Here is a 21,982-nt window from a genome sequence, read left to right as displayed (position 1 = left end):
ACCTAGACATAAGTGACTTCTCCAAGTTCATACAGCTAGTAAATGTCCACAACTGGATTTGAACCTCAGACTTCCTGATCTAATACCCCACATTCTATTTTACTTCCTTATGTAGCCTCTCAAGGTTATCCAAAAGTTAATAAGGAAATGGCCTTATTCATAAAATCCTAGGACAGGGGTGGGGAACTGGCTGTCTCAAGGCCATGTGACCTTCTAGGTTCTTGGGTGCAGTATTTTGACTGAGTCCAAGTCTTACCAAACAAATTCTTTCATTGAAGGGATTTGTTCTGTAAAGTAGGGATACAAAGAGCCACACTTGAGGACCTACAGGGCCACATGTGGCCTCAAGGCCAGAGGTTCCCCACACCTGTCCTAGGTATTAAAGTTTGAATGGATCTTCCTTTAGCACCAGGAAGCAAAGTGAATTTCCCCATTAGATTGTGACTTCATTGAGAGCAGGAACTGTCTTTTGCCCTTTTTTTGGTATCTTCAGTGCTTAACATGTAGTAGGTGCTTTATATTGGCTCCCTGACCAAGTGCATCCCCAGGCTTTCTTACCCAAGCTGCCCAAAGGTAATGTTCTCATTGAATCGGAGGCTGTCATCACGTTCCTCTTGGGTCATGTGGCACCATTTCTCCCTGTAAGCACACGAGGCAAGAAGAGACCAGGTTTTTGGAGAATTTAACCCACAGACCCAACCACAGCCCCAGTAGCGCTTGCCGAAATTACACCTACCCTAACCTCCCTGCACCATCAAAAAAAGGAGGCCAGTTCTTTCCATGGGAGATCTTTTCACTTTACATTGAGTAAATGTGCACAGGAGGTCACTGTTAAATTTACAAGATCAACAGCATCCAAATGTAAAAGGGGCATTTTTATTTTGGGGGGCAAGTTATTTTATTGATGTGGGAGACTCCCAGCATGGAAATACCTACCACCCTTGTCTGTCACTTACAGTCTTAGACTTCAGATTTATAGACGCAAAATCTCTGATGGATAAAGTGAGTTGCCTGAGGTCACAAAGCTAGTATGTGTCAGACGGCTTTCCAATTTCAAGGCTAATCCATTGTCCTCTTATATTAATCATCATTTATAACAATCACAAATCAGCAGAGATGCTATATCATCTCTTCTTTTCCATTTATCCATTATTTAAGGGAAAGACAAGCTGGTGATGGTTTCTCTAGTTCATAGATGGGGAAACAGAGAAAAACCAATTGGACCAAGGACACACAACACAAAATCAGTTGAGATGGACACTGTTACAGGTTCTTGGATCCTGGATTTATGAATATTTACTGGGCTCCTCATGCTTCCTGTGCTTATAATAAATGCTACCCTGACCAGTTAAAAAGTAGGATTCACAGAGAGGCACATAGCCTATTACGTGCTGTAGCTTTCAGAGAAAACATGTCAGCTTAGGCAACTCCTGTCAGAAAGCTACAGGTTCCCCTAACTACAGACAGGGCTATCATGACTGCCTGTAATCTTCCTTTGACCTAGCAAAAGCATATGTGTCAGATTTTCAGTTCATTTTTCCTAGACTTGACTTCTGGCTAAGTCTTCCTGTGACCATACCAAACATGGGTGAGCCCAGATCCACACCCAATCAACTCTTCAAATGTTTGCCCTCTGCTTTACCTTTACCCTTCCTTCTTCCCCTCAACCTCAAAGGAGTCAAATAAACATTCTTTATTCTAAAGCCATCATAATATGTAGTCCAGCATAGCCTGGAGATGTGTTTAAGATGCTTCCACTATGGCGAGTATAATGTACGGAAAACTCCAACCAGGAAACTGAAGAAGTCTATATGTGCTTTTATAAGATACAACTTGATCTGAGTTTTCAAATGACATTCTCCCTCATATCTTTTCAAATCTTCTTGATGCTTTCTAGAGAAGGGTATCCAAGGTTGGGGGAGGTGGAATGGGAAGGGGATAGAAGAGCAGGAACAAAACATTTCTCCCAAAAGTCTCCCTACTATAGAGGCAAAGGGAGCTATTATATGATGAAGATAATTGACACTTATGTGGTGCTGTAAGATTACAACAATCACCTAGAGGGTGGATGGTATGATATTTACAAATGGAGAAACTGAGGCTCAGAGAGGTTAAGCTAGTTAGGGAATTCATGGACAAATATCCCTTGGCTCTCCTACCTGCTAGCTCAGGATTGTAAAGGGTAGAGCTGGGGCACAGACTCTGAACCTCTGACTCAAAAAATTCAATGTTCTTTTCAGTTTCCATGCTTTCTCCCCATTAATTACTAATATTAATCCCAAGCACTTGACTGGGGGAGGGGAGGAGAAAGGCCTTTTTTTTTAGTATGATAATTAATATTAGTAATGGTGATAATAATGGCTAGGCAATATACAGCCCTTTAACTATATTGTCTCATTTGATTCCCATAACAGCCCTGCGAGGTAGGTGCTATTATCATCTCTGTTTAACAGATGTGGAAACTGAGGCAGACAGCAGTTAAGTGATTAGATCAGGGTCACACAGCTAGTAAGTACTGCATTTGAACTCCGGTCCTTCTGACACCAAGGCCAACCCTCACTGTACAGCCCCGCTGAGCCACGTGTTTTTTTGATGTCAAAAGCCAAAAATCTTCATTTCTTAGCTTTGTCTCCCTTTGTCTATTGGAACATCACAATGCCAGATGGAAATGTGGCTCCAGTCTTCCTGGGCTTTACTCATTTGTCTTAATGAATAGCAAACACTGAGTGTCAGGACCAGAGACTTAAGGGCTCCCAGGGAAGGCTGCTGCCACACCAATGAGAACCACAGGTGCAGGCTTGGAGGAAGAGTGTGTTTCAACCCATGGGCTCCCCTGGAAAAATTAAGTTCTCAATGAATGAGTCAGACTAAGGAAGAGCTAAGATCAATATGAAAGGAAAAGGAGAGAAAAGATGGGAGTAAGGACCATGGAGGAGGGATGCAGGCAGAAGATGGAGAAACCAAAGGAGGAACAGGAGAATGAATGTACAATGCAGATCATCCTTTCCCTGGCTGCTGCTGGGGAGAGGGCTGTAACAAGTGAAGGCTCTACTACACGGAACACACCTCCCCATGAAACTGAACAATGTTGGGATGGGGGGTTGACTGAGAAGGTAGAGGAGTAGAGATAGATCCAATATTGTGGGGAAGGACACTTGTGGGAGTTGCCCAAAGCTGGCTGAAAGTTAATTCATAAGTAAAGATAATGCCATCAATTTTAAATTTTTAGAGACAACCCTTGAAGCACTCCTCTACCTAATCTGGCAGTGAGGTTAGGACCAGTATTTTTATCCCCATTTTGCAGATTAGGAAACTAAGACTCCAAAAAGGAAAGTGATTTGCCCAAGGTCAAATAGCTGATGAGTATAGGTGCTGGGTATCTCCTCACTTCTTTTCAAGAGGCTAGAAACAGGCTGTTGGGGTACTGACATTAGATTATGAAGGGGTGCCTCGCTGAGCCCTGTCCCATCAGCTTGTCCCAGTCAACTTTTGCCCCTCCTTCCCATAATATGGTACAAGAGTCCTAACTCCTACCTTGCAGCAGAACTACTGTCAGTCTAGATAATGGCTAAAGCTGGAGGTTGAATTCCTGAGACTAAAAATGACAGTGGCAGTAGATCGCTCAGAAGAGACATGATTTAGCTTTGTTTGGAGTCTCCCAGCAGAGAGAGCTGAAGACACTAAATGCCACTCCCTCCTCTGACACCTCTAACTTCTTTTGTCCAATACAGGAAAACTCAAGCAATTTGCTTTCTCGAAAGTAATAGATAATATAAAGGTGTCTTTATTCAAGGTAACTTACATCAGGTGACAATTCACATGAAAAAGTTGAAATTAAAAAAAATATATTCATCCGAATGCTGACCGGTGTCTGGTCATCAGATTTATAAAAAAATTGAGCCAGATGGCTGATCTACCATACATGATCGTAATCCAACCACACGTTTCTAAAGGGCTTTATAATGGTCCTTCCTCATAGCAATGTCATGAGTTACCTAGCTTATCATTATCCCCATTTTTACAGATGGAGAAACTGAACCTCCAGGAACTGAAGCGGCTAGCCCATGGTCACACAACTCATCGTATCCTAGCCAGGAGCCCAATCCCAGTCTCAAACCCAGGTCTCCTGATTCCAGCATTCTATCGTCCTTGACTATGAATGGAAAACCTAAATCACACTTGGAAGATTGAACAATCCAAATCCATTTAGAAGGAATCTCTAAAAATTTGACATTTTTAAATGTAGCATTTATTTCAGGCTGAAGATAGAATTATACATTGAAGATAAAGTTACCAAGTAACTCCACAAAGGATACTTCTCCCTCCTGCAGTCTGAACCCTAAAACAATGAAATTTCTGAGATGGTATTTCAAGTTCCAATGCTTTGATCTTGGGAGTTATCAGTGGCAGAAGGGATCACTAAGATCACATAGCCAAACGCGTTTTATAGATTGGGAAACTGAGGTCACACAGGAAGTCAGTGCCCATGGCTAGGTCTTTCGACTCTCAGCTGCTCTTTCCACTATAACACAGCTGCCCAATCAGAAAATGATCATTGCCTTTCAGAAATACAATTTTAAAAATATTTCCTGTACTTAGTGCAAGTTCAGTTTTGCCCTAGAGGCAAAATCATTTTCTCTGAGAGAACACTGCTAATTGTATGGAAGAAGTCAAGGAGAAAATGATTTGATTTACAGAAATTCAATTTAAAAGCCAGCTTTTCAGCAACAGTGGTAATCTGTAAAATGAGACCCCACCCGAGTCTGTACCAGAACAAAACCTTGTTTCGGGGGAGGCAGAGACAATTGCATTTCATTCCCCATATGGTTGATTTCTTAGGGGAGACAAATTCCATGAGGAAGGAATGAGGAAAAATTTTTTTTTCCTCTCAAAGGGGAAGGGGATACTTCAGGTTAATGGGTGGTGGAAGAGATTGTTTTTCTACCTTTGAAAAAAAGCACACACAAACTGTGTGTGTGTGTGTGTGTGTGTGTGTGTGTGTGTGTGTGTGTATACAGACATGTTATGTATATATACACACATTGCCATGTAGAATACCCTTGGGATGCTCAAATGCTTTGACAAAGGTTTTCCTAGCAAAAACAACTTGGAGAAGGAAGGATCCACCCTTCTTTCCTGTGGCTTTCACATGAGGCATGAGAAGGGCAGAAAGTTCTGCCCTCAAGTTTCTAGATCACTAAAATGTCAGTAAAAAAAAAAATCAGTTAAAAAAAAATATAGGATAAACCTGGACTTTGTCCTTCCCTCCTTGCTAGCTAGCCTCTATGGGTCTCAAGAAGCATGCCATAGTCATAAAATGGAATAACTAGATCGATTTTGATTATAATTTTTATAATCATAGTTTCTATAATCATGTCATAAAAGATAGCTCTCTTGGAGAAGGGGAGGGATAAAAAAAACAAAAATAACAATAATTAAAAAAAAATCAAACCAGAAAGGGATCCTTGCAGATCTAATCTAATCCTTTCATTTTACAGATGAGGAAGAATGGGGAAATGACTTACCCAAGGTTAGAACGATAGAAATTTTAAAAGTTTAGTTATAGGGATCTTTTTTTTTAACTGGGAGGGTCAGGTGGAAGGTCTTTTTTCATCTTATTGTCAATTATCCTGAAATTATCTTGTATTGACACATCTACTTATGTGTTGTATCACTTCCCCAACCCCAATGCAGTAGAACATAAGCTCTGGGAAGGGAGGGTATGGTTTTTGTCTTTGTAGCCAAAGACAGAGCTTAATAAATTCAATCCACTTCTTACCAATTCCAATTCCCCAAGCTTGAAGAGCTCTCAAACCCTGGTGACTTGATTTACCTCCCCTCCCCTCCAACCACAATGCTCTCCTCCATCTTTAACAATCACTCCCACCTCTTCCCCAATATCATTTTCACACCATGGGGTTAGGCAATGCCTTTGAGTCCATTAGCTGCAAGTTTAACAAGATAAAGATCATGACCTCAAAGGTGTATCACCACCAGTCAAGTAAAAGGGTCAAGGAGTCAAAGTCAAGGGTTCAAGGATCATAGAACCTTAGTGTTAGAAGAAAGCTTTAAAGGTAGAATGATAGAACAGGATGCGAACTTCCAAACAAACTAGTTACATCCCCTTAGAGATGAGGAGACAAAAGACTTGCCCTAAACACATTCTTAGTAAATGGCAGATATAGAATAGGGCAGGAAATACGTGTGGTTTGCTTCATGAGGGAGCTGACCACTCAAACAAGGAGTCCTGATGAAAACTGAGTTATTCAAAATGAGAGCAGCAGCAGGTGACCTCTCCCACTCCCAAATATCCTCCTCCAACTCAAATAGTCTCTCAAGAGTCCCAAACTAGCTATTCCACAGGGAGAGCTGAGTGGCATGGATGGAGGTGTGTGGGGGGAGGGATATCACAATATGTGGGTGAGGGGGAAATACCACGATGAATAACATACATGCATCCATTATGTCTTTGTAAATATTTTCCATCTCCTCACTGCCCAGCACAGGGCTCTGAATACAGTAGACACTTAATAAATGTTTGTGGTACTATTCTATTATCATAGGGTTAGGGATTATGATGCCCCCCTCCCCTTGCCCCCACTTCTCAACTACCGTTCAGTCCAGAGGCCAGATCTCACAGAACATGAAAAGAACTCAGTTCCCTGAGTTAAATGTTGTGCCACAGGGTGGGAGTTTGGGGGCACAGAACCTGAGGGCCACCGTCTCCAACTCCTCCATCCCCAGGATCTCCCACAAAGTAAGCCTTGCTGAGTATGAGTGGCTAGAAATCACCATCTGTTAGCCACTGTCCCAGTCTCCCCCAGTGACCCCTCTGCTACAGGAAGCAACCTCCTGACCTCCACCTGGGTCACAGTAGCTGAAAATGCACGTTTCCTCCCCCGCCCCACAGCCCACCCCCTTTATTTTGCCCTGAAAAGGACCTTTAATGAATCAGAAGTTACTATCAAATGGAACAAAGTCCCGGGGCACACACACCTCTTTTCCTCTTCCTCTCCAGCATTCCCTCTGGAGTGGCAGCAGAAACAGAGTCAACAAAGGGCACATGTTAAGATCATGCAAGAAAAATGGATGGAAAAAAAGAGAACAAGTAAAAGAATGAGTTATTATAGACAGAAGGACGGGGGAAAGAGAGAGAGAGAAGGATGAGAGAAGGAGGGAGTAGGAGGACAGGGAGAGAAAGAGGGCATGGAAAGACAGAGGGGGAGAGAGGGGAAAAGGGAAAGGGGGAGATAGAGAGAAAAAGTAGGGGGAGGGGGAAGAGGAGGGAGAGAAGAGGAAAGAGAGAGGTAGGGAGGGAAAGAGAGAAAGGAAAGGAGAGATAGGAAGAGAGAATATTTAAAAAAAACTTCTTTCCTGATAGCTGAACAATAAAGAGAAAAGCCCCACTTCTCCTTTAATTATCAAAACTTGTCCTCAACATTATTTCTGACATAACATGATAGTCATTTTTCTCCCAAATAGACTGCAGTGAAGTTTCCGGGTGCTCCCCCACCTTTTCTTCTTCCCCCGAACTTACCCCATCATGTTAAAGAAATGAAAGAACAAGATCAGCCAAAGTTAAAGGGCTTTGGGGTTGCCTCTGCCTTAACCCACTCCCATGCCAACCCTCCCCCTGCCCCAATGGTCCAATATGCAAAAGCTATGCTAACCAATTGCCTCTCCCTTTCTATCCTTGCCAGGGTCCTAGGTAATAGGGTCACCGTCCTGGAAGGGTTCATACAGACTATATCAGCCCAACAACTTCTTCTGTCCACCGGCATGCCCTTGGTGATACAAGCTTGTAAGGGTTAGAGGTAGGACTCAAACCCAGGTCTTCCTCATTTGAGAAATGAGGAAACTGAGGTTTTTGAGGAGAAGTAACTCATCCTAAGATCACGCAGCTTCCAAGTGGTAGAGCTTGGATTCAACCCCAAATTTCCTAACTTGGTAGCCCTTTCCACTACACCATACTAACCACCCAAGTAATAGTTGGGAGACAGCAAAGAGCTCTGTCTGTCAGACAGTTCTGCTAGGAAGACTGGTCTTGTTAAAGCAGGAAACATCAGCCTGGTCATGCCATGTAAGCCAAGCACTAATATTCCCTTTTCAGACCTTGAAATTGGCCTGTCCTCCCTGCAGATACTCACTTGGGGGAGCTACTCCTTAAGCTCTGGTCACCAGGTCAGGCTGGGGTGTCTTTCCTTAGGACAATAGAAGTTACAAGGATCCTCTACCCCAATGCCCTCGTTTTACAGAAGGGGAAAATGAGGCTCAGAAAATGAATGTAAATTGCTGTAGGTTACACAGCAAGTTGGCTGCCAAGTCAGGAGTAGAGAACCCAAGTGTCCAGTCTCTCAAGTTAGGACTCCTTCCACTATATCCTGCCTATCATTTTGCCACAGGACATCTTTGTGAAGGTGATGGCCATAAATCAGCTTTTGGAGGTCCACTTGCCCTCTTCCCTCATGGTATCCCCAGGAAGACAGAAGCAGTAACACCATGAAAAGTTCTCATGCCAGCTTCTTCCTACTGTAGGACACTGTTAAAACCAACCTTCTGTATGTAGACAAACAGAAAGAGGGAACCTCCCAAATTGCAAACTACTACTGGAGTTTTGGAAAGGCCTGTTAATGTTGCAAACCAAGGAGGAGCCAAGTCACACAATGGCAGCTGGGTTCCAACAGAGGTTAAGCCTCATGGTGGCATCTCCTCACAAGACAACAACCTACATAAACTCTATTGCAATGACCTCTCCTTTGGGTTCTGGGGTCTTAGTGAGACTTGACTAAAGTGGGTCCAGAGGGAGATGGGGAAGGAAGTTGACATTGTCATCCAGTGGTATGTTGAGATGTCTGGGAGAGTCCAGCCAAGTCCTCTAAGACCACCCTAGGCGAGAAAGCATACATGCAGGCTCTGGACAACCAACCTCTGCCCCCACAGCCCACCCCTTCTCAACTGTGTGTCCTTACAACACTCAGGGCAGTCTTCAGGACAGCAGACATAGAAGGTGGTAAAGAAGGGGTGGTGGGAGGAGTGGTCTCCCCACTTCCACAGAAGGATGAGGGGCCCATGGCCATCTTTAGCTCCTACCTGGTAGTAGGTGATCTCTTCCTTCTCTCACAGTGGACGGCATCAAAAAAAGCTGCATTCCAGAATCTCAGGGTGTGCCTAGAAGACACGAGAAACTTGTAAATGATCATTATCTCCCTGTACCTGTGTGATCTTCTGCCACATCAGTTATAAGAAATCCAAACTACAAATAAAATCCAAATGCCAGGTTAGGGCTCCAGGATCCTCTTCCTTAGAGAAATGCTGCTCTGGGGCTCAGTCCCAAAGCACCATCATTGTTATCAATCAATCAAGTATTGATTAAATGCCTTCTATTTGCCAGGTGATGTACTAGGCACTAGAGATATAGATACAAGGAATGTAAAAAGTACTACTCACATTAAATTTACATTCATAGTAGGGAGATAACAAACATTTCATAGGTGGTGCAATAGATAGAGTGCTACTAGGTCTGATGTCAGGAAGACCTGCGTTCAAATTTGACCTTGGACACTTACTAGCTCTCTGAGGGATCCTGGGCAAGTCACTTAATCTCTGTTTGTCTCAGTTTCCTCATCTATAAAATGGGGATAATCACAGTCCTTACCTCCTAGTGTTGATGTAAGGATTAAATGAGATAATATTTGTAAAGGGCTGGGCATAGCACCTAGCACATAATAGGCACTATATAAATGTTAGCTGTTATTAATTGTTATTATATGCATACATATGTATGTACACATAACATAAATATAGAGTGAATAAATATAAATCTGTACAAAATAGCAAAGTCCAAGGGAGTTTGGGAGGAGTACACTAACAGTGGAGAGGGGGCATGGATCAGGAAAGGCTTCATGGAGGAGAAAGTGTATTCCAAGCATAGGGGACAGTCAGCAGAAAGGCATGGAGATTGGGAAATGGAATATCATGGAGGAGGAACAGAGAGAAGGTCATTTTTTGAAGAGAAGGCCTGGATATGAGACAGCAAAACAGGTCGCTGGCAGTCATGGTTCCTACTTGCGGTCTACAATCTTGTGGGCAACCAAGAAGTTAGAGTTGGGCCAATATCTCGAAGCTGGAGTTTTTCAGCTGATAACAAAACCTTCACTCAAGCTGGAGTTGGTCTTTCAACAAACATCCTGTCTTCAAGGCCTGGTTCAAGTTTCATGGCCTTTGCTTTCTAACCACAATACATCATATTTTAAAGCACTAAAGGAAAGTTACAGTCAACTAACATTTATTAAGCACCTTCTGTGTACCAGGAAGCACCTTCTGTGTACTAGGAACTATGTTAAGAAGACATAAACCCCTCCTCCATTTCCTCTTTGGAGCATCCAATGGGAATTCTAAGGGATCTGGATGCACAGAGCATCGCTAACAGTGTTCCTAATTGTCTCTAACACTGACTATGGGCAAAATAATCCCTTAACTCCCCTGAGGTTCCATTTCCTTCTCTGTAAAAGAGAGATACGATTTGCCTTACCTGCATCACAGCATTGAGGTATAAACGCTTTGCAAGCTCTAAAGAAAGGGAGCTATGAATTATGAGCATTCTCCAGTGCAGGGGGTCAAGTATTGATGATGACTGATTGATTGATTGATTGATTGAAGTCCATTTGCCAAGGTGGAGACATAGGTCAGATATGGAGGCAGCCAGCTCCCTGAGAGCTAGAGGCAGAGGCTTACACTCAGATTCAGAGCCAAAGGGATCTTGGAAGCCCCTGGACCAATCCTCATTTTACTAATGAGGAAATAAGACCCTGAGGGGTTAAGTAACTGACCTGAAGTCACACAGGTTCTAAGGGGTAGATCAAGAGCCTCTGACTTCTTAAAGTTTTCCCCTTGGAAACACTAGAAATGGCATCCTGGGAGGGACCTATGATGTGGGCAGTTAAATGAGACTCAATGTGGGGAAAGGGGTTATTCTTGAAGAAACCAGAACAGGACACATGAATTGAAAATAGCTTGAGATACTAAAGCCTGGAATATCCCCTCCTCCCCTGAAACTTTTTTTCTCTCTACTTATCCAAGGTCTACTAAATCACCAAAGCTTGGCTCAAGTCCCCATGCCAGGCCTTTGCTAACCAACCCAACTTTCTCCATTCTGAATTCTGAACTCTTTCAGTCCTTACCACCTATATCATGCATCTAGCCAACTAGACTATAAGCTACTAGAATGACCATATCTTTGTACTCTTAGATCCCAGCATAGTGACTTCCATGGAGTCAATAATAAATTCCTGGCAAAGATGAGTAAGTTTAGTTCAAGAAGAGGTTGGCCATCAAGTGATATTTTAATGTTGTTCCATCATTGACAGAGAGGAGTTTCAGGATTTAATGATAGAAAAGACCTTAAAGATCCCCTAGTTCAATCCCATCTTTTTACAAAGGAGGAAACTGAGGCCTAGAAGGAAGAAATTTAAGATAGAATAGGTAGTAAGTGATGGTTCTGGGATATGAGCCCAGGTCCACTGAATCTAGACCCACAATGCAATCTGCTATGATGAAACACCCATAGGATAAAGTCATGGATTTTTGAAATACTAATGTATTGGACTAGTGAGTTCAAATAAGGCAAATTTACCCCAGAAGGATGAACAGCATTTCCTCTAATAATTCATTTCCTTCATAAAGTTATAGGCTTTAGAACTACAAGGGACTTCATCTAATCCAAGTCTCTCATTTTACTGATGAGGAAACTGAGGCCCAGAGAAATTAAGTGATTTACACATGGTCATACAACTCTCCAATCCAGGTCATTTTACTCCATATTCCATGATTTTTCTACTGCACCACACTCCCTCTAGCCATCAATCTTTACCTCAAGTATTTCTGCAGTGCAGGCACTGTCCTAGGCACTGGTTATTGGTACATATCAAGACACAAATAAAAATAAAAAGTAACTTCTCTCTAGAATCTTCCCAGGGAATATAACATATTATGCAGATTACAATTATAATTTGAGAAAGGAGAGAGCATGAAGGCCAGAGAGGAGGTGTAGTGTGTGTGAACAGAAAGCTTCCTATAGGAAGCTGCACATTCTGAAGGAAAGAATTCTTAAAGGTGTGGGAGCATTTCAGGCATGATGAGCCTGTACAAAAGTGTGCTGGTGGGAGATGGAATGGGTTGTGTCAGGGAGCAACAAGTAGTCCAGGGAAAGAAAAGACAGAGATCCCAGAGGTCACCTCCTTTCAACAGTGACCAGGCAGTATGGAAAAGTAGTCAGCCAGTCACTGCTTACCAGATAGGCTGCTGCTTCAGGTGAGTGTACAGATAGATCTTCTCCCCTTTCTTCTCTTCATCTGGGCTGTACATTGTCACTGCAGAAGCAGATAAAATAGTCCTAAGTGTGGTCTCTTATCATTTATCTTATCCACGTTGGCAATGGAGGTCTACCATGACTTCTTCCCCATCATTACTAGAAGGAAGTCTTCAACCACAACCAGTCTCATCCATCTGTGACTTAAGTTGTCTATCAGAAGATGTTATCTTCTGATATAGATGGCAATGACACTGCTACCCACTGACATTGACATTACCATTATCAGCAAAGCAACCATATGAAGGAGTTTTTCCAAGAAAGGTGAGGCACTAGGTTGATCTAACCATACTCTTTCCATTATCTTCTCTGTATCTAGTGATACATGGAGTTGGCAAAGCTGATCTAAATTCAAAACTATGGCCACCAAGAAGCAAGGGCAAAGGGCTATATAGTCCTCCAACACTCTCTGGCTTTTCTACTGAAATGTCCCTCCAGTGAAGAGCCAAGAGGGGGCTTCAGTGTCAGAGTCCATCATCGAATAGTAGCTCAGATTTACATAATGCTTTAAATACTTTTCACATGTTATCGAGTTTAATAAATTCTGGCAGCAAAGGGAGCTACTTGCCTGCCTCTGCCCTGGACTCTGGGATACTAAGAAAGAGAACTTACAGACGCAGGGACTTCTTACCAGTCTTCTGCTGCTTTTCCTTTGGTTTATCTTCATCTTCCCTAAGACAAAAGAAATCATGGTGACCATTAACTTCAAAAAAAGCCAGCCTGCTCCAAAAGATTAAACTTCCAACTGGCACCATTTTCTCCAATTCTCGAAAATATCAATTGATCGGTCTGAGTCATTTGATCCCCAAGGGTTTGAACCATCAGTAGTGAGAATGAAGCCAAGGGCTAAGATGCTTTTGGCATTAATAATCTTTTCTCCTAATGCCCTGTCAGCCGTGTGAGGGAGGATTTAAATTAGTTACATCCTCCGACTTCTAATATGTACTCCCTAGGAATCAACAGGTACATCCCCTAAAAAAGTTCTCTTAGAGTGATTCATCATCACTGAAACATTCAGCCCAAACATCATCATTCACAGATTTAGAGGTGGAAGGGACATCTAATCTAAAGCATCAGAGATTATAGATTTAGAGGTGGAAGGGATATTACAAGCCATCTCATTTTACAAATGAGAAAACTGAGGCTCAAGGTAGTTAAGTGACTTGCCCAGGTTCACACAGTTGGTAAGAGTCTGAGGCAGAATTTGAATTCAGGTCTTCCTGACTCTAAATCTAATGCTCTAGCCATTGAGCCACCTTAGTGCCTTCTTTGGACTTGTCTCCAGAATGCCATTAAATAGAAGTATGGATCCCAGGTTTGGAAGGTTTCCAGGAGATAGATTAGACAATATAACCATTAGAACTATCCTCAAATTGATATGGGTTACTTTAATGAGTAGTGAGTTCCCTATCCCTGGAGCTTGACTTCTAACTGAATCTCAGTTCTGCCTTGTCTGTTCAGAAATGGCTGGAGCTAGGTTTCCTCTGAACTTACTTCCAATTCTGTGATTCTGAGAATATTGGAGCAGAGGATTTTACCAAGGTCACATCTAAAATAAGATTGGAGCCTTGATTTCCTGACTCAGTCCATTCTTTCCACTGATCAGCGATTCTTAACTTGGGGTCTTTGAACTCTTGTTTCTAAAAAATATTTCAATAACTTTATTTCAACATAATTGGTTTCTTTTGTCATCCTAAAAATATTCTCCTGAGAAGGGATCCATAGGGAGAAAAGGGTCCATGACCCACATCAAGGTTAAAACCCCTGAGTTAGAGGGACAACACATTTCTTATGTCTAGAAACAAGGCTTGCCATGAACAGGTACTGGAGAACACCAATATGTAATGAGGATTCATCCCATCAGGCTGTGGATCAAGAACAAAGCATCCCACTGCTCTCCTCCACACTGCACACAAGAAACGAACAGCATCTTCTCTGAGGTTTGACAAACCCATGTGAATGAGTGTCCTCTAAATAAAGCCCACACACAGAAAACTCGGGCAATCCGTACTCATTTTTCTTGGCCAGTGGTCCCTTCAGCTTGGTTTCCAAGCCTCCGAAGAAGCCTTTCACATTTTCTGTTTTCGCAGATGTGTTCTTCAGGAGACGCTCTGCAATGTCCTTCTTTTCTGCTAGCCAGCTGTTAGCGGACTTGAGGTAAGAATCAATGCTACCGGCAGGTTTCTCCTTGGACTCCAGGGGCAGCAGGTGAGGCTTACCTACCAAAAAAACACAAAAACCCAAAACCCCTCACAGGTCCTCATTCTACCTAAGAGATTCCACAAATGCAAGAGGAGGAACTGAAAAAACCACCCAACTTCCATTTCACAAATGTTTCCAGAAGATTATAGTTTTGGGTAGCAGAAAGTTTCCTTCCCAAATTTTGCTGGCAGGAACAGTGAGACCAGAAGGATTTAGAGCTGGACAGTGCCCTTGTCCTGCCTTCTCATTTTTCAGGGGCTCAGATGCCCAGAAAGGGGGAGTGATTTGCTCAGGATTGCCCAACTGGTAAGTCACAGAAATGGGACATGGACCTAGGCTCCAACTGATTCCAAAAAAAGAGAACTCAGTAGCATAGAAACACAGGTATAGAAGTAAATGATAGGCCTTAGAGAATCATAAGATTGGGGAGTGGAAGGAACTGTAGACCTCATTCAGATTCAAGCTGTTCTATCCTAGGACCACAGAACAGGAATCTCCCATTCCATGGGACATGCAAGGATAATTTTTGATGTCCGGAAATTGGCCTCCACTTATTAGAATATTCCAAGAAGAAATAGGCTTGGGAAAGGTCGCACATTTGTGGCAAAGGGGATATTTTTTTCACTCCCTAAGCACTTCCATACCCTATAGTGAGTGGGTCTCACCTTCTCCTTCACCTCCCTCCCACCAGATAATCTTAAGATTTATTTCACAGAAAAGGCATATAACTCACTCATTGTTTACCATTCTTTATCCTGAAATGTCTCAGTATATTAATTACTTTCCCTTTAAAAAAAAAAAAACCTCAAAGATATATTTCCCTTCTCTGGACCATTAACTTTTTCTGTATCCCCGCCCCCCACCCCAGGAAATCAGTGATAATTAGATTATAGGTACTATACAATATTCATAGTAATCTTCTTTATGGCACCAAAATAATTGGAAACAAAGCAGATGCCTCTCAGTTGGGGAGTGGCTGAACAAATCATAGTTTATAAATATAATGAAATATTATTGTGCCATTAAAAGGAATGAGGCATCTAGATAATAGGAAAAATTTAAGGTAATTCAGAGTAAAGAAAGGAAAATCAAGGGACCAATCTACACAAAAACTATAATAATGTAAAGGAAAACAATGGTAACATGGTGATGATTCAGAGTAATTGCAATGAGCAGTCTTGATTTTAGTAGAGAGGTTGAGGACTGAGGGTGACGCATATGCTGTCAGAAGCGATTACTTTGGTGGCTAGGTTTTGCTGAAATTAATTTTTTTTTAATTAGGGAAGATTCAATGGATTCCTCATTCCTCTCTCTAGGTTATATTCCCGACTTCCTCCACTATGTCCCAGTTCTTCATCCTGAAGCCTCACTCCAGCCATAGACTTTTTTTTACCATTGGAAGTACCCACCATGCTCCAGTCTCTGATTTTGTATTGTTTCTCCCAGAATCTCCACTGAAGAAAACTACCCAAAAGTCAACCATGTCTTCAGTCTTTTCCAGGATATACTCCTACTCCCAACCTTCTTTATCCCTGCCTGGAATCTTCATCTTGTCCCCCTCCCAAGTTTCCTCTTCCCCCCATTACAGTCTAAGTTCTCTAAGGGTGAGAACTGTCTTTCTTTCTGCTTCTACTTGTATTCCAAGTGTTTAGCACAGTGACTGACTTTGTTTACAGGGATTGAGTCTTATCTAAGGCTCCTGCACACAGGGGATATTTGGGAAGGGACAATGGACCCAGATTGAACAATCATCCACCATACTTCTACTATATCCAACAATTCAAGCTGTGACAAATGGTGGGACCCAATTTGGGGCTCAGAGATTATGAGATCTGGTAACACAAATTCGCAGCTAGCCAAATATCCATATTGGGGAATGACCTAGAGCTAAGTATTAAGGTTATTGTATCTCTACTACATGGTTATAATAAACTCCTTGCAGGCAAGGACCACATCTTATTTTTGCATTCACCTCAAAGGAAGCATTTAGCAAGAGTCCTTGTCCTTGGTGGATGTTCAATAAGTGTGTAATGAACAAATATATCACTTGATTAGAATTATCAAGTCTAAAGGGAACTTAATGATCATCTAATCCAAATTTCTATCTGATGGATGAGAAGTTCGAGGCCCAGAGACAGGAGGCAACTTGTCCAGCCTCATACTGAGTGTGTTACTTAGATATCCAGGACTAGAAACCAGATCTCCTGACTATCAAATATTCTACAGCTATGAAAACAGATCTTTCAGGCGGCACTGCATACAGTGAAAGAATAGACTGAGTCAGGAGGTCAAGGTCCCAATCTTATTTTAGATGTGTCTTTGGTAAAATCATTTAACATTCTAGTAGAATATAAGCTCCCTGTGGGCAGGGATTATGATATTAAATTAAGTTCCTTGCACATGATACATGCTTAATGTTGCTTAAATTGGATGCACTGAAGCCATCATCAGCCCTCAGGACTCTCAATAATTGCTTGAATTCCAAAGAAAAGAAAATATGATGACTTACCAATGTAGTAGTATGTGAAACACATGGTCATTAGATTCTTTGCTGGTCCAAAGTCATCCATCTGATGACATCTAAAAGGAGAAAAAAGGAGATTGGTCAGTGAATTACTACGTTACTTTACCTTAATCGGGGAAGCCCACAACCCTCTGAAACATGCTTCTGTTAGCCCCCAAAGAGATTCTCTTAGCAAGCAGGCTCAGAAAAAGCCTCTGACATAATTAGGTGACTATTTCAAGGTTACACATAGATACAGAGGACCATCTCCAGAATACTTCATAGTATCATAGGGATAGAAGGAGGCTCAGTCCTAGTCCACCTTCGTCACTTTAGGAATGCAAAAAACTCTATCTCAGAGAGAAAATAACTTGCCAAAGGTCACATGGGTGGTAAGCAGGAGAAGCAGGCTCTGAACTCAAGAGTTGGCATGAGATGGCAAACAGGACACTAAACTTGGAATCAGAAGGACCTAGGTTCAAATTCTACCCAAGATGCTTAGTAGTTATAAGATCTTAGGCAAATCATCTAACTTCTCTTTGCCTCATTTTCCCCATTTGTAAAATATAGAAGTTGGAGTAGATGCTCTCTAAGGTTCCTTGCAGGTCTAAGTCTATGATCTCATGTTCCTAAATTAAACAAAGCTGTAAGGGGTGTCAGAGGTTCAATACAATAGCTTCATTTCACTAGTGAGGAAAGTAAAGCCCAGAAAGGGTGAGTACTTGCCCAAAGGTCACACAGTTAGTTAATTACTGAGATGGAACCAGAACCTAAATCTCCTAATTTCTAGGCTTTCCTTTTTACATACTCCCACCCCTGATCCATTCGACAAAATCCTGTTGGGGCGAAAGCCTCCTGCAGAGACTAATTGATACTGGTGAAGAAAGATTTATGCCTGTCTGAGGTCACCAAATAACACTTCCAAAGCATCCATTTGCTTGAAGGCTAGGCGGGTATCTGGTATAAAGCCCTTCACAACAGGAAATTGAGACAAATTCTAGGTCTTTGCTCAGGAAGAATGCAGCACAACAGCATGTAATCACTACTTAGCGTGAGTGCTTCTCATAGAAGAATTTACTCACACCCCAGCTGTTTCTACCCTGTGATTTCCACTGTCAGGTATAGATTTCTCATTCTGCTGCAGAGAAATGCTGATCTTGGCCATTCTGCTCAGGTAAATCTAGATGGATCAGAATAGCTGATGTTCCGTTGTGATTCCATTTGGGGTTTTATTGGCAGAGATCCTGGAGCAGTTTGCCATTTCCTTCACTGGCTCATTTTATAGATGAGGAAACTGAGGCAAACAGGGCTAAATACCTTGCCCAGTGTCACACAGTTAGTGAATGTTGGGGGTCAGATTTGAACTCAGGAAGATGAATGTTCTTGAATCCAGGCCTTCAGAACAATTGAACTGTTATTGGGGCAAAGGAGAGTTTATGGTGGGCTGTTTCATGGGTCTTATACCCCACCTACTTCCAAAAAGGGAGTTAATTTGAAGCTATTAGGAGAATTAAGGTAGACTGGCTAGTAAACAAGAAAAAAATGCATAAAACACACACACACACACACACACACACACACACACATACACACACACACACACACACACACACACACACACACACACACACAAACCACAGCTGAAATTGTGAAAGCTTCCTAGCTTAGGACAGGATTTCAAATTGAGGACAATTTGTGAAATAGTGAGAAAGAGGAATGCCCCACCAGAGTTCCTGATTTTATTTTATATTTGCATTTTTCTCCCAGAGATTTATTTTGGGTTGTGAACAGAGGAAGAGCAGTATTTTCAGTATCATGCTGTTTAGCATTTGGTGTCCCAAAAGTCTTAATGCAATGTTATGCCTTAAGAGCATTTTTAAAAAGGCACCAAGACTTTTGGGACACCCTGTGTACTTTATCAGAATTCTCCTTTTCTCATCCCATATAAACTACCATTGCCATCTTTAAGAAGAGCCACTTTAAGCGAAAGAGCCAGGACTAAAATCTTGGTCCCCAGATTCCCTTTCTCAGGATCTTTCCCCTTGATTTCCAGCTGCGGAGCTGGAGCCTCCTGACTTTTCACATAACCAGAGAGAGTAGCTGAGGGAAGGGGCATTGGATGAGCTCACCAGCCTCCCAACTTACTCAAACAGCACCACCGCGAAGGACTGCACCAGACGGTAGAAAGTCGGTTCTGAGACACACTTGGAATTGCAGCGCTGTCCGGGAAAAAGGCCAGAGAGAGGCAGGCAGAAATCAGTGTCCTCATGATAACCAGAGGGCCAGGCTGCTGAGCAGCTTGCCTTAAAAGATCATTATGAGATGATCTCCAGCAACATCGGCCCACGGCTCCCTCCTGCGGGTATGGGGCAGTCACGCTGAGCCCAAGGATCCTCCCCACTACCTCTGATCCTTACCTGTGCGCTCACGTAGCGGGCAAACCACTCCCGACCTTTCCCATTTTCACTGCTGCAAAACTCTCCAAACTTGGCTTTCTCTTCTTGGTCCAAGTCTTCTCTGAAAGAAGAAAAAGCAGATAAGTCAAGGTTGGTCTTATAATCCTCCCTACAAGAAGGAGGAGACCACCATTCCTGGATGCCACATTGTCGTACTCCCTGGAAATTTCATTGTGCAACCTTAACCAAAAAACAAAAGGATACAAGAGTATTCTTCCCCAGTTTACTAAGGGATAGAGAAATGAAGTGACTTAAACATTACAGTGATGGGGTGAGTTAGGAGCAGCACCGAGACTCCACCCCAGAATTACGGCCATTAATCCAGAATTCTATGCTGTCCCATAATATTAATCTTCTTACCCTCCAGAGAAGATCTTTTCAACATAGTTCCGCATAAATTCCCGGAGCCCCATAGCTTCCTCATCCTTGGCTGACTCCGTACTCTGATTGGAAGAGAAGGACTCATTGGACGAGGAGCGGTGATAATGGTCCCAGGTCGGATGAGTTGGGGATTCCCCCATATCATTCTCACTATCTGCTGACTCTGTGGTGTCACTCTCTGATGCCCCGTCACCAATGGAGCTGCTTCCATCCCTGGGTTTTGAAGGAGGTGACTCAGAAGGGGCCAGGGTGGATGGCTCACTGTCAAAGTCAATCAGAGATGCCACAGCAGCATCGGGGGCTTCCATGGCTCAGGCAGGATGCTGAGAGGACAACAGATGGACTTGTCAGGGGGGAGGGGACAATGACCATCAAGGAGGCACTCGAAGTACCAGAATCACCAGGGATATGCTGGCTACAAAGTGCAGGACTCACAGGACATCATGTTGTCCGAAGACATCTGGAAGAAGAACACGTAAATATACAAATTAAATCTATCTGCATCACTACTAGTAATACCTGCTTGACAGGAATTTCAGAATTCCAAGTTTAAAATTCACTCTAAGGAAAAGCAATCCCAGACATAGAATCTGAGGGTATGACAACACCATTCTCAATTGTATACATGGTAAACTCCAGGATTCCAGAATTTTCCAAGGGCACCCTTTGGATGTGCTAATCTCCTCCAGTGGGGACTCCAGACATCAGTTACAGGAAAAAACCATTGAGACAGACATAGAGTGGTGTAGACGGTGTGTAGTACACTAAGAAAAGACATCTCCAAAGAACTGGGTTTGAACTCTGGCCATAGTATTTTCTAGTTGTGTGACCTTGAGAAATTCATTTGACCCCTCTAAAGGTCTATTTCATCATTTATAAAAAAAATAACAATCACTACCTTCTTATAAGGATGCTGCTTGAGGGAGGACTTAGCAACTGCCTTAGCAAGGCAGTTAAGTACAGTGTGTAGAGTGTTGGACTTAGGAATCAGGAAGAAATGAGATAGAACCTTGCCTTAAACTCTTACTAGTTTTGTCACCTTGGACCAGTCACTTAACCTTCGTATGCCTCAGTTTCCTCATCCTGAAGACAATAATAATACCTATCTCACAGGATCTTGTCACCAACAAATGGTTGCTACTTCTCCTTGAGAAGGACATCCCTCTCTTCTTGTGCCCTTTATCTCATTCCTTTCCTTTCTCCTCAAGGACCCTGCCCTTTGAATCAACTCTAATCTCTTCCTATCTATTGGCTCCTTTCCTGCAGTTTATAAAAATGACCAAGTCCTCCTCTTCTTTTAAAAGACAAAAAACAAACAAATAAAAAACTCACTCCCATTCACTTGACCCTTAAGCTATCATCCTGCTAGTCTTTGAATTCACAACCAAACTTCTTAAAAAGAAAAATCCATCTACATTTGTTGTCTCCATTTCCTCTCTCTCACTTATCAACTTATTATAATCTGGCACCCACCCTCTCCACTCAAACGGAGACTGTTCTCCCCAAGGTCACCATTGAGTGCATAATGCCAACTCCAATAGGCTTTTCTCAGCATTCTTCTGCCATAACCCCTCTGCAGCTTATAACACTGTTCACCAGCTCTCCTTCTGGACACTTTTCCTTGGATTTTCATAACTCTGCTCTCCTAGTTTTCCTGTCTAATTTCTCATTTTCTCCTTTGCTGGATCAGCATCAATGTCTTACCCACCAGTAGCAGCTAGGTGGACCAGTGGATAGAGCATTGGCCTGAGTTCAAATTCAGTCTCTGGCACTAACTTTGGGCAAGCCACTTAATCTCTGCTTGCCTCAGCTTTTTCAGCTATTTAATGGGAATGATAATTCCCATTCACAGAATTGTTGTGAAGGTCAAATGAGATAATATTTGCAAAGCATTTGGCACAGTGCCTGGCACATAGGAAATGCTATGTTATTATTAAATTTGGGTATCCCCTATGACTTTCCACGGGCTGTCTCTCTCTCTCTACCTTCTCAAATGATCAGTTTCTATTGGTTCAATCATCTCTATGCAGATGGCTACCAAATCTACGTATTCAGACTTAACGTCTCTTCCGA

The 21,982-nt window shown here is 42.5% G+C and overlaps 1 protein-coding gene across 4 annotated transcripts in view; it reads right to left on the bottom strand.

Annotated features, from left to right (window-relative positions):
• Positions 1-21,982, bottom strand: part of KIAA0513 (KIAA0513 ortholog) — a 67,937-nt gene that overhangs the window by 6,867 nt on the left and 39,088 nt on the right. For 3 of the 4 annotated variants that reach the window (XM_072636224.1, XM_072636225.1, XM_072636226.1), the window contains exons 3-11: positions 19,889-20,369; positions 19,490-19,589; positions 19,218-19,291; positions 17,079-17,149; positions 14,379-14,586; positions 12,999-13,039; positions 12,290-12,368; positions 9,091-9,168; positions 559-639 (exon numbers count right to left, since the gene is read on the bottom strand). In XM_072636224.1, coding sequence (XP_072492325.1) covers positions 559-639; positions 9,091-9,168; positions 12,290-12,368; positions 12,999-13,039; positions 14,379-14,586; positions 17,079-17,149; positions 19,218-19,291; positions 19,490-19,589; positions 19,889-20,217 — 1,061 coding nt within the window. In that variant the 5' untranslated portion in view covers positions 20,218-20,369. Of the gene's footprint in view, positions 1-558; positions 640-9,090; positions 9,169-12,285; positions 12,369-12,998; positions 13,040-14,378; positions 14,587-17,078; positions 17,150-19,217; positions 19,292-19,489; positions 19,590-19,888; positions 20,370-21,982 lie in introns of those variants that run through there. The other variant, XM_072636228.1, reaches the window with a different exon arrangement.

The sequence above is a fragment of the Notamacropus eugenii genome, chromosome 1 (genome assembly GCF_028372415.1).
Source record: "Notamacropus eugenii isolate mMacEug1 chromosome 1, mMacEug1.pri_v2, whole genome shotgun sequence".
NCBI lineage: Eukaryota > Metazoa > Chordata > Mammalia > Diprotodontia > Macropodidae > Notamacropus > Notamacropus eugenii.
The sequence above is the reverse complement of the archived record's forward strand: the minus strand, read 5'-3'. Positions and strand labels throughout refer to the sequence as shown.